This window comes from Chiloscyllium plagiosum, unplaced genomic scaffold, assembly GCF_037043375.1.
Source record: "Chiloscyllium plagiosum isolate Xiang-an unplaced genomic scaffold, Cpla_swu_hap1 HiC_scaffold_12, whole genome shotgun sequence".
In the NCBI taxonomy this organism is placed as follows: domain Eukaryota; kingdom Metazoa; phylum Chordata; class Chondrichthyes; order Orectolobiformes; family Hemiscylliidae; genus Chiloscyllium; species Chiloscyllium plagiosum.
Window position 1 is genome coordinate 40,967,615 of NW_028270150.1, and position 13,150 is coordinate 40,980,764.

The following is a 13,150-nucleotide window of genomic DNA, read 5'->3' on the forward strand; positions in this document are numbered from 1 at the left end:
GGCATGGATAGGGTAAATAGGCAAAGTCTTTTCCCTGTGGTCAGGGTGTCCAGAACTAGAGGGCATAGGTTTAAAGTGAGAGGGGAAAGATATAAAAGAGACCTAAGGTGCAACTTTTTCACGCAGAGGGTAGTACGTGTATGGAATGAGCTGCCAGAGGAAGTGGTGGAGACTGGTACAATTGCAACATTTAAGAGGCATTTCCATGGGTATATGAATAGGAAGGGTTTGGAGGGATATGGGCCGGGTGCTGGCAGGTGGGACTAGATTGGGTTGGGATATCTGGTCGGCATGGACGGGTTGGACCGAAGGGTCTGTTTCCAAGCTGTACATCTCTATGACTTTATGGTGGCTGGTAGAATTGAGCTAGCGTTGGAAGTGAATGGCACAAGTGTGGCGGGTTTGGGACAAATAAAACTCACTATGAATTGCGATAAAATGTACACAGCCAAAAACAGGTAAGATTCAGCTCATAGCGTTAATGAGCACCAATCACTAAAATGGAGTAATCAGTGATAAATATTTATAAAAAGCTTAATGAGCTGTTGGCTTATATATGTTAAGCATAGAATATAAAAAAGGAAGAAGATTTGGCAGGGAAATACATCTGGAGTGCAGTTGAGATGGAGATTTAAATCATTGAGTATGAGAGGTCATTCTATGCATAGACTGTGGGAGAAAGCAATGAGAAAATGCATTGTTTTTGTATGAATAATAAAGGTTAAGGACTTTAAGTGAGAAGTAGGAGGAATTGAAACAAGATGGATCCAATTCCCTTTCGAAGGCTAACATTGAATCTTTACCCATCACCCAATCAGACAGTGCATTTGAAATCCTAACCACTCATTGTATAAAAAAGTTTCTCTTAACGTCATCTCTGATTCTTCTGGCATTAGCTTTTAAATTTGTGGCCTTCAGTTATTCTTTGTTCAATTTTTTGTGACCTTTAAAGATTTGTGTATGTACTGCCTCAGGCATCTCATGTTTTTGCATCCCTTTCAGTTTCTGATATACGGCAGGTTTTCACTTCAAGTTGTGTTCCTGGAAAATGCAACTTTATGGGAAAATATTTCAAGTGAACATTAACTCCCATAAAAACCAATTTCAAATCCAGCGTTAGGTTCTGTAGAGTTTGCTTAGCATAAGAAAAATTGAAAAACATTGTACCTTTGTTGAGATATTTTACATTGTTAACTTCTTATATTGGCAAAATAAATAACTTCCAGAATAAAAAGTAAGTCAAAAACTATGAACGAAAATTGTACTGTTCTAATTATAGTACAAAATCTCCTGCCCATCACTGAACTTGCTTCAGGAAACTCCCATTCCCTGATTACTGGGGATCCCCCTCCTTTCTGATCTTCTGCTTGTGACCTTCACAGAGATGGGGGAGGGGGAGAGTATTAACAAGAAAAAGCCTGTGATGCCTGAGGAGTGGGAGGAAATTCAAGGCCCTGCAACTGATCAAGAGGGGCAGTTTCACCTGTTTGAGAGGCCAATGAGGAAGAACATTGCTTCTAACAGCTCATAAAGATCTATCAGCAAGCATCTACAATGTGGCCTGGAACTAATGGTAGTTCAAGCAGGCAGGGTGGAGCCTTATGGGTAAAAGCTCCCCGATAATGTTCTCTCTAAGTTGTGTGGCTCAGAGGGTCTACACAGCGGTAGGAAAGGTTAAAGGGAATGTAGCTCCTGAGCAGACCTTGGGCAACTAGGCTTTTTGGGAGTGAGGTCATATGTCAGAAAGTTGTAAGCACAAGGTGACAGTCTTAAGTTGGAGAGTTAGAAAACAGGGCAAGCATCTCCAAAGTAGTACCAACCACATGGGACACAACTTTAAAATAGATCTTACAATGCTCAATGAGATTACAGGCTCTGTTGACTTATTGACCATTGTTAAGTGGGCAACTATAAGTGATAACTTACTGCTTCTTATTTTCCCCATACAAATATACAGTTTACCATTTTCTGAATTGAATTTCATTGTCATGTGCCCTCCAAATCCAATAGCTCACCTTTGTATTTTAATTCCCTCTATTGTGGCAAATCTGCTGGGGAGAGGGCATTCAATGTTAGGTTGGAGGTGGGAACTAGCCAACCACCCACCTCTGACCCCAATCAAATCCATGACTAGATGGCTTGTGGGTGACCTTCCTGTCAATCAAAGCCTAAATGTTGGAAATAAATGCCCTCATAAAGGCTGCATGCCACAACTGCTGGTTTTCATTTAGGCAAGATTGGACAGGTGGATTGCCATGTGAGAAGTTCAAAAATTAAACTCTACCAGAGTTGCTTTATGGACTTCATAGGCACTCAGTGCTTATTTAAGAAACCCAACCTCAGTTACAGAGGGGGTGGGGACAAAGCCAACTGAATACCAACCTCTGCCCATAGTATTAAACTTTTTACCTTCTGTGACATTTTCCCCCACAGCACCCATCAACATTCATCTGTTTTGCCCCTGACACTCAATGATTCTGTGCCTCAGGTGCATTACCAACAGTGGCCACAGTTTCCTGGTGGTGCGGCTGAACAGTGAAGATATACTGGTCTCTGATTGATTGGCTAGCAGTTTTTTGATGGAGGGACATCCACCGCATTAAGAGTCTGTTTGCAGGCAAGGCTCCCAGTTAGTTGCTTGATTAGCAATGAAGCTGCCTGAAGACACATGACATAAGGTGCTCATTGGTTCTCAACAGTTACAAATTGTAGGGAGTGAGTTCCAGCATTTTGATCCAGTCATGCTGAAGAAATGGCAATATATTTCTAAGTCAGGATGCTGAGTGGCTTGGAGGGGCATTTGCAGGAAGTGGCAATCCATTACATCTGCTGTCTTTTCATTCTAGATGTTAGTGGTTTTCATTTTGAAAGGGGATGGTGAAGGAGCCTTGGTGAATTTCTGCACTGCCAATTGTAGATGATGCACAGTGCAGTTACTGAGCTGGATTTGTTACCGGTACAGCCCAAGGTCGAGCAGTGAAGTGTACAAACATCCTGTAAGTGGATTAGAGATATGCCATGAATGTTCTTAGAACTGGCAATGTCATTTGCCAAAGTGTGTGATTATGGGGTGCAGTGGCCAGTGCCCATTGAGAGTACCCTGAGTTATTGGTGTCCAGTGACCAACAGACTGGTCCTTTGGAGCATGTGCGAAGCTGAAGTCACCAAGTACCTGCTCTGACTGCCATGTTGAGAATTCTCAATGTCTATTTTGTTTGACATGTTTGGTAAGATAGGAAGCTGAATATTAATTAGGTGAGTTGTATTGTTTAATAATCATAAAACCATAAGAAAAAGAAACAAGAATAAGCCATTCAGTTCCTTGAGCTTGCTCTGCCATTCAATAGGGCATCGGCTGACCTGACATTCCTCATGTCCACTTTTCTGCCTTTTCTCCATAACCCTTGTTTCCCCTACTAATCAAGAATCAACCTATCTCACCCTGAAAATACATGAAGTCTCTGCCTCTGACAAGAAGTTCCAAAGATTCACAACCCTCTGAGAGAAGAAAATCCTCCTCAATCTGTCTTAAATTGGTGTCCCTTTTTTCTGAGACTATGCCGTCTGGTCCTAGACTCTCCCATGAGGGGAAACGTCCTCTCAGTATTTATCCCATTAAGCTCCTTAAGGATCCTATATGTTTCAAGGAGATCACCTTTTATTCTTCTAAAATTCAGTGGGTAAAGTTGTTTAACCTTTGCACAGAAGTCAATTCGGCCATACCAGGAATCATTCTAGAGAACCTTCTCTCAACTGTCTCCAATGAAATCATATAATTTCTTAGATAAAGGGAACAAAACTGCTGCCAGTATTCCATATATGGTCTCACCAGCACCTTGTACAGTTGCAGTAAAATGTCCCTAGTTTAATACTTTAACCACCTTGAAATAAAGACCAACATTCCATTAATATTCCTGATTACCTGCCTCAGCTATGTGCTGGTTTTTAGTGTTTCATGCACAGTACCCCCAAGACCCTTTGTGATGCAGCTTTCTGCAGATTTTCTCCATTAAGTAATACTGTTCTTTTGTTCTCCCTTCCAAAATGACCAACTTCACATTTCCCAAACTATATTCCATCTGCCAACATTTTACTGACTTACTCAGCAATCTTGCAATCTGTCTTTCCACCTAAATTTGGCTATAATGCATTCACTTCCTTCCTCTAAGTCATTTATATATACTGTAAACTGTTGTGATCCCAGCAATGATTGTTCTGGAACTCACTGGTCACAGGTTGGCAACATGAAGAAGAATCGAAAAGTGTGGCACTGGAAAAGCATAGCAGGTCAGGATGGTGCCTGTATTGCTGTGATTTTCCATTGCCACTATTTTCAACTCTGACTCTCCAGCATCTGCAGCCCTACTTTCTCCTAAACCTGAAGAATCCTTTATCCCGACTCAGTGTTTCATGCCCATTAGCCAATTCTCTATCAATGCTACTTCCAACGCTGTGAGCTGTTACCTATCGATTTAGCCTTTTATGAGGTGCTTTGTTAAATGCCTTCTGCAAGTCAAAATGCAACATATCTACTGGTTCCTCTCTATCTATTCTGGTTGAGATTAATAAATTAGTCAGATATAATTATCCTTTCTTGAATTCGCACTGACTCTGCTTGACTGGATTATGATTTTCCAGATGTGCTGCTATTACTTCCTTAATAATTGATTCCAACATTTTTCCAACAATAATAGATGTAAGCTGATCAGCCTATAGCTACCAGCCTATAGCCATCCTTTCTTTTTGAATAGGAGTGTCACATTGACAGTTTTCTAATTCGCTGGAACTTCTCCAGAATCCAAAGACTTTTGGAAAATTATGATCAATGCATCTACTATCTCTGTAGTGCCTCTTTTAGGATCCTAAGATGAAAGCCATCAGGGTTGGGGGACTTAACTGCTTTTAGCTCCATTAGTTTGCTTAATGCCACTTCTTCAGTGGGTGATGGTACTTAATTCTTCCCCAGTGTTCTTTCGTAGAAGAAGAGCAAGTTGACTTTAAGTTGTACAGTTTAGATCTAAGTTATGCTATCCTGGATGGAATTTGGCTCCTATGAGGTTTGCAGCCGCTCAACCACACACCTCATGTTGGGCTGTATATCAGAATCAGTGAGTGTTGAATTTGTGTACTGGCTGCGTCAGCTTGAAAAGGGGTGGGACAATTGCTCACTTCAATCCAATGCTTTTAGTTGGGTGAATATTTAACTTAGCCCCTTTCCTGATTCATTTATTGCAATGATAAATTCTCTCATGCAAGTTTCCCCTCATCATTTAGTTATAATTATTTTGAGAAGGGAAAATTCATATCAACATACCCAGTTATTCTGAAATACTAAAATGAAATAGTTTTTGTTGTGTAAGTGAGACACCAGGAAATCTAATGCAAAATACACAAGGTCTGCTAGCTATAGTGGAAACAAATAATAAATTTTCACATTTAGACATGCCTTACACTAATTCTTTTTGAGGAGTTATTTCATTGTTGAGGTATGTTTAAAGATAAACATCGCAAGGTCATTTCAAACAGGAAGGCTGATGTACAAACCCACAGCAATCTACTTCATGTTTTTAGCAGAAGGTTGGTTGCACATATCCACCTACCATACCAGAACTAGTTCCGATCTTTTCGACTCTACAGGTGCTGAGCAAAATGTCTTCATCTGATAACTGTTTCGCTAAGTGTATTCTCATCATGATTAGTTTGGGTAAGGATGCTTCTTTACACTGATAAAACTGACAAATTTGAAAGAATAATCTACCGAACATTTCTGCTGATATTGTCACTTTCTGATCTTTGAATTTTTTCAATAAGGTCTTGCAGGAGTTCTTTTGTCAGACATTCTGTTACCCTAAATATTGTACAGGGCAGCACCAAATGTTGGCCTGTCTGCTTTTCATGGGAAATTAAATTATTTAGAAGGGAATTTGTCTTAACTTTGAAAAGAGAAAAGTTTGAAATGTCAGAAAAAATTGTTGGGGTGTATGCAATGGAATTAATTTTAGAATTCTCCTTTCCCACTACCTTTGACATTTTAATGTAAATTTAACCAAATGCAATCAAGGTCAAAAACTTTCATCCTAAGCCCCTGCTGCACTAGCTGTATTGTGAATACATCTTCATGGTGAGTATGTTAGTAAGTGAGCAACGCTTTTTAAGCAAACATGTATACCTCTATGCAGACATTAAACTTGTCTAAAACTCTTCTGTATATCCAATATGTCATTACAATTTTGTTTTATCTTTCAGTAAACTTTCATTTTACATAAATTTTGCATTTTGAAATTAATATACAAGCATCTTAACGTACAAACAGCACAGTGGCTCCGTGGGGGGTGGCACAGTGGTTAGCACTACTGCCTCACAGTGCCAGGGACCTGGGTTCAACTTCAGCCTCGGGTGACTGGCTGTGTGGAGTTTGCACATTTTCCCTGTGTTTGCGTGGGTTTCCTCTGGGTGCTCCGGTTTCATCCCACAATCCAAAGATGCGCAGGTTAGGTGAATTGGCCATGCTAAACCGTCCATTGTGTTCAGGGGTAGTCAAGGGTAAATGTAGCGTAATGGGTTTGATTGGGATATTCTTTGAAGGGTTGGTGTGGACTTGTTGGGCTGAAGGACCAGTAGAGATTCTATTTTATCATAAACTTGTATAATAAAATCAAACAGTGAAATGTTTTTCCATAAGACATAGGAGCAGAAGTTAGGCCATTCAGTCCATCGAGTCTGCTCCACTATTCAATCATGACTAATAAGTTTCTCAACTTCATTCTCCTCCTTTTTCCCCATAACCCTTGATCCTCAAAAACTTATCTATCTCAGTCTTAAATATACTCAATGACCTGGTCTCCATAGCCTTCTGTGGCATTGAATTCCATAGATTCAGCACTCTCTGGGTGAAGAAGATTCTCCTTATCTCCATTCTAAACGATCTTCCTTTACTCTAAGGCTGTGTCCTCGTCTCTCCTACCAATGGAAACATTTCCCCAACATCCAGTTTGTCCACGTCATTCAGTATTCTGTAAGTTTCAATTATGTTCCCCTCCCCCACCTCCATTCTTCTAAACTTCATCGAGTAGAGACTCAGAGTCCTCAAACGTTCCTTATATGTTAAGCTTTACATTCCTGGGACCATTCTCGTGAACCTCCTCTGAAAACACTCCAGGCTCAGTACATCCTTCTTGGGATATGGGCCCAAAACTGCACACATACTCCAAATGGATGAGAGATTCTTCATTGATTGTGTTATTCATTTGGGTTTTACACCTTGATTGCATTCTTTCCTGTAAAGATTTGATTCAAAAGAAAAATAATGCAGACAAGAAATGTTGATCTGCTGAATCCAAGTAATGTTTTCCTCAGTAAAAGTTCTCATTTCAATCTTAATATTAAACTCCCATGTCTTCAAATAAGTAAGCAAATTCACAGAGATATATTTGATTAGTTTTTAATTAATGATATTAATTTGTTTTGATTTTTCTTTGGAACAGTTTTAATATATTGTGAAGACCACATTTTCCAAACTCCAGGTGTTCTCAGAGCATTCGTGGGAGAAAGTGTCAGCATCACTTTTTCCAACTGGTACAATCATTTGAAAGCTGAAAGGATGCATGTTTCCTGGTGGAGGAGTAAACAAGTCGAAAATCCTGTATGTAGTATAACTTACTTGAATGATTCGCTGATACAAAGTCCTCTCTGTGATAATCGAACGAGCATCATTTTGAAGCTCAATACCGGTGTCACTCACTTTATAATCCAAGATCTCCAAATGAATGATTCTGATCTATATTATTGTAAGATTGCATCCTATATTCCACCACCTACTATAGAAATAGAAGGAAACAAAACAAGCCTCATAGTAGAAGGTATGAGTTATTTTGTTATATATGCCTCTGTATTATATAAATATGTATGAATATTATTGTCATTGCAGTAATCATAGATATATGTTGTATTTTCATTTAAATACTTTTGCTGGTCACAAGTTGAAATGAATTGTGAATATCTTTGTAAAAATATTTCTAAAGATTATTAACAACATCATAACCTACATATTTGCCTGTGTTTAATAGACAGCATTATGTACAGCATTAAGTTGACAGAACAACATCACTATATCCATGTGAAATGGAAAATAAAATAGTTTGTTTTCCTAAATTCTGTAGTTTAGGTGGCTTGGACATGCTAAATTGCCCATTGTCCAGGGATGAGCTGCTTAGGTGGATTACTCATAGGAAATATAAGGTTCCAGGGATAGGAACCTTACTGAAGAAGGGCTTATACCCGAAACGTCGATTCTCATGCTCCTTTGATGCTGCCTGATCTGCTGCGCTTTTCCAGCAACAAATTTTTAAGCTCTGATCTCCAGCATCTGCAGTCCTCACTTTCTCCAGGGATAGGGTAGAGGGTTTGGTTAGGTTGGGAAGCTCTGCAGAGAGCCAGTGTGGACTTGATGGGCCCAATGGCCTGCTTCTACACCGTAGGGATTCTACGTGTCTATCATTCTATGACTCCATGTTTTATTTTTTTTCTCTCCAGTTCCTCCAATGGTTGAAGTTACATTTCTTCCTCAGCCTGAAAATAGCTGTTGTGTACAATTGGTTTGTAAAGCAGAGAACTTCTATCCTGGTGGTATACAATTGAGGTGGAGAAAAGAAAGAACAGAAGGTTCAGTATGGATTGACTCTGGAACTACTATTGCCTCAAACAATAGCAATTCTGCAACAAGTTATGTCAACCTCTCTCATTGGAAGGCAGGGGATGTATATTCATGTCTCGTGAATCACTCGATGTTGCAAAACCCTCTCATTAGGAATCTAACCATACCATTTGATGAACAACGTGAAGGTATTTCAATTTTAAAGTTCTCTTCCCTTCTTGAAATCACTCTCTCCTTCCTTGTAGTGAGAAAATGAAATAGTCCAAAGGTTGTTAGGATTCATTCTATCTTCAACTCTTATTTGTATTCAGAGAAAATTGCGGATTCGATAAGTAGACCAGATTTCTTTGAACTCTTATTGATTTCATGACTTTGAAAATGAAAAGCACAGAAATAGTAATTTACTGAAATGAAGCCACTTAATGTTGTCTGGTTGCTCTGGCTAAACCTACCAGCTGGTTTATTTACAGGAATTATATGTATACACAATCAAAGAAAGTATTAAGAAACCAATGTGAAAATTCTAATTAATTCTAGTTAAAATGGAGTTGAGAAATTCCTTGTTCCAAAGCATAGATAAAGACCTCGTACCTAGTTGGTAGTTAAAGTTCAGTTGCATTAATTAATGTGACCCAATGTCAGTGTTGTGGGAAGTTGGAGTGGGGCAGTGGTGTTTTGTGGCAGTGGTTGGAGGGGCACACAGGATCTGACCTGAGAACAAATAACTAGTATGAAGTATGAAAAGGATTCCCTAGTCCCACAAAGAAGGTGTAGGCCTCAGCTGCTTCACCGAATTATACTATTCATAACTGTCTCCCATAAACTACTCCTTACCCTAGGCCCAGCTCTATCTCACCCTGAACTAATTCCCAGTAATGAAGGACAGCATTTCATCAACTGTTAATTATACCGATATCCCAGATCTGTTCCCAATTAAATATTCACCCAGTACTTTGTTATCCAGGAGTTTATTAACAATATATTAACTGCTTACATTGGAGCATTTCAAAATCTTGCTGCTTACTGTACACTTGAGCTGACTTTACACTTCTCACGTTTATGGATATTTCTGTGTATTTGGACCAAAATAAACACAAATGGTAACATTTATTTGATCTTGGGAGTGTTTTATTATGGGGGTTATCAGATGGCCTGCTAGTGACAAAGCCTTCAATTTTTTGTGTTGCAGTTGGAGCGTACTTATGGTGGGTGTTGGCTTCTCTGGGTCTAATTCTCATAAGTGTGGTTGTTTACTTGCTATTAAAGCGTTCAAAAAAAGGTAAGATCCAGATTATTTGAATCCTTGATTATAACCCAAGAAAGTTAGGTTTGTACATAGCTTGTCGAAATAGAGGTAATATTACTGTTCAGCACAATTCTTCTGAATTGATCTGGATTCCAGTAGGTGGATGTATGCAGGAGCTAAATGAATTTTATATACACTCTGTACAATAGTTTGACTTGTACAATTGATAGTTGGCTGTACTTGTTTAGAAAGCTGTCTTTTCATATCTGAAACCAATTGTCCCAAACCAGTTCCAACTGGATTTGATCGCTTAGTAAAATGTTGCACTTTGGCATTCAGATAATAGACATGGAAGATTGTTATAGGAACTGGAAAAGGTCACAATAAGGAATTGGGGTGCTCTGTGAAATTGAGTAAGACAGAAGCAGCATAGAGCCTGATTTATTCTGTAAGTCCTATGCTATAACATATCGTAGCAGTCCTTCACATTGATGTTGGCTTCACCTTTCATAAAATTCGCAAAGCTGGTTCTTTTAAGCTCAATAGTGGTCATTCTTGAAGTGGCCTAGGCCCTGAACTCTGGAATTTCCTCCAAAAACCCTATGTCTCTCCAGCTCTCTTTCCTTGATCAATATGCACATTAAAACGAACCGTTTGGTCAAATTTCTGACACTCTGCTTTGCATCATGTTGTGCAACTTGGTGTCCAATTTTGCTTAGTAACATTCCTGTGAAGCATCTTAGCAGATCTTGTAACATTAACAGCAACATACAAATGTTCAGTTGATAGTGGGGATGATACACAAGGTAAGTGAGGTGAAGTATTATATAATTATTTATTTCTGGGATCTAAAATAGAGAATTGTATGCTACAGAAATAATCTACTTGTAATTCCAGTAACCATTTACATTAAGTAAAAGCAGAGAATGATGAAAATACTTAGCAGGCCAGGGAGTAACTGTGAGGAGAGAAACAGAGTTAACATTTCAGGTCAATGTCTTTGTGTTATTAACTACTTGCTTTAAATTGTCTCTGCTTATGTAGAAATATAACCCAGAATTGTAATTAGTTTATACAAAGATACATTACATGTGTTCAGACTGTATATACATTGATAAAGTGGTCTACCTTTCTCCACTGTCTTTCATGCAGTAGAAGTGTATATGTGATTTATACGATTAAACTTGCAGAGTTCAGTGCAAGTATATTGACTCACATGAAGCATTTAATCTGTGCATGTCACATTGTTGTAGAAAAGCAAGACCAAAGTTAGCACCTGATAGAAAAGGAGCACTAAGTTAATAAAAAAAGAAGAAACAAATGGACTCTGTTGATTATTCAGCTAATTCCTCCATAAACCATGCACAAAACACCTTTTTACTCAGTCCACTTAACCTTTCCAATATAAAACAGGAGACAGCAAACATCACAAGAGTGTAGAGATCTGTGAGACCACATTCTGCATCCACTTGTAAATAAGTAACAATAGATGACCCATGTGTGCTGGCAATAGTCAATCAACCATAAATTGTAGAATATTCATTTGTGAGTAGTCTTACATTTATAGCCCTCAGTGAAAGAAAGAGATAATTAGATCACACGTTTTCAAGTAATTAGTTGGCAGGCAGCTAAAATTTAAAATTGACTTTAAAGAGCTGTTCTTAATGCCTGAGCTCAGTAGTTTCTCAAATGACTGAAGCTGAATGATGGTCTTGTTAGCAATGCCATAATAAGAATCTCATGAAGAGAAAAAAATTTCCTGTACTCGTATAAAATAATGAAAATAGCATCCAGCATTCATTTAGAGAATTGGTACAGAATTCTCTGATACGGTCAGTGTTCTAAGTGCATTTATATCACAACATGAATTAAACAAAGCAAACTGTGTCTTACACTACATCTCTTTCTTGTTAGCAGAACCTGAAGACAATCAGACCTACGTTAATGTTGGCACTACATTAAGAACTCAAGAGACTCCTGTAGCAAGTCAGAATTGTAATCGAAATTCACATTCAAATTATAGCTTTATTCGTCACTTTCCTTTGAGAATATATGAAAATACATTTTAATAAACTGAAATGGCAGCGAAGTTATGAAAAGGAAGTTGTCATTTCAAAATTGTACATTGTTTTCTGTCTTATTACTGTAAATTCCTGTTTTGGAGCTGAGCCAGATCCTGTGTGTGTGTACTATGTCCTATAAGCTTTGAAGAGGTATCCAAGGCAGAAATTAAGGTAGCATACAAATGTGTTGCACAGTTTGACATGCACCTGTTTGGAATGAATATTTTCCTAATTCTGAGTGATCATATCAGAGACCTTAAAAGTTTGCTTGTGTTTCTTAAACTGAACTTTTCCACTACTATGTTGTTTGGAAGGTTCTGTTGTTGTAAGTTATTCATCACTAATTTCTTATTAGAGTACTTTAATTTTGTTTGGAATATCTCAGCATAATATTCTACACAGCAAACAACATAGTTCAATTAAAGGTATATAGTCTGTTTTGAAAATATAACACAGTTTAAAAATCATGTAAATTACCCTTTACTACATCAGCATATAATTGCCCTATGATTAGTTGATTCAGAATACAGCTAAGAAGAAAATGTATGGCATGAGAAAGCACTTTGTGGCAATTTCAGCCCATTGCTTAAACAAAGACCATTACTTAAAGCTAACATAGCATGAATTATGCCCCATATTTTAAAAAATAAACTCATGAAGAGAAAACAATAAGATTACACTGTCTGAAAGCCAGGCAAATACAAACCATTATGTTCAACTAAACCTACATTAAACTGTGTTGATTATAGTAAATGATGGAGAACAATGAAGTGTGTGTGTGCAATTGGCATTATCTGTACTGGCAGGAAATAATGGGCAGAATTTTAATTGTGTCATCTTATACCACATACACTCTTTTGCTCTTTCCCATTTCTCATGTGATTCCAACTAAAAATCTAAGCACTTGCAACATATAAGGGAAACACACACACAAATCCACAGCAGGGGACGCTTTACACTGGTGAAACCTGACATTAGCTGACAATACTGCAACTACTGGCAGGTAAAAAAAAATCTCCTGGACAAAGCAATGCAGCTCTGCATCACGAACACAACTTTGCTGCTAAATGCCAGTGCCCATATTCTATGATGCCTTCTCTTGATTGTTGCATCCTTAAAAATGTTTCCCTTTAGTGCAGCCTGCTGCTGGGGTTGCAAAAGCAACTTGTTTAGTGGAAATAGTCCTTC

At 38.3% G+C, this 13,150-nt stretch overlaps 1 protein-coding gene across 2 annotated transcripts; it reads left to right on the forward strand.

The window, feature by feature from the left end:
- The first annotated feature begins 5,602 nt into the window (after window positions 1-5,602).
- LOC122555561 (immunoglobulin lambda-1 light chain-like) lies at window positions 5,603-12,022 on the forward strand. 2 transcript variants are annotated; one of them, XM_043701585.2, is made up of 5 exons: window positions 5,603-5,704; window positions 7,485-7,859; window positions 8,533-8,841; window positions 9,843-9,932; window positions 11,814-12,022. In XM_043701585.2, the coding sequence occupies exons 1-5, from the start codon at window positions 5,650-5,652 to the stop codon at window positions 11,966-11,968; spliced, it is 984 nt and encodes a 327-aa protein (XP_043557520.1). In that variant the 5' UTR covers window positions 5,603-5,649; the 3' UTR covers window positions 11,969-12,022. The 2 variants fall into 2 exon arrangements, with proteins under 2 accessions (XP_043557520.1, XP_043557521.1); XM_043701586.2 differs by having other exon boundaries at window positions 11,817-12,022.
- Window positions 12,023-13,150: the final 1,128 nt, after the last annotated feature.

Coding starts and splice junctions, on each gene's coding strand:
- LOC122555561 (XM_043701585.2), top strand. CDS start 5,650: ATGTCTTCATCTGATAACTGTTTCGCTAAGTGTATTCTCATCATGATT. Junction 7,860..8,532: donor AACAAGCCTCATAGTAGAAG/GTATGAGTTATT, acceptor TTTTCTCTCCAG/TTCCTCCAATGGTTGAAGTT. Junction 9,933..11,813: donor ATTAAAGCGTTCAAAAAAAG/GTAAGATCCAGA, acceptor CTTTCTTGTTAG/CAGAACCTGAAGACAATCAG.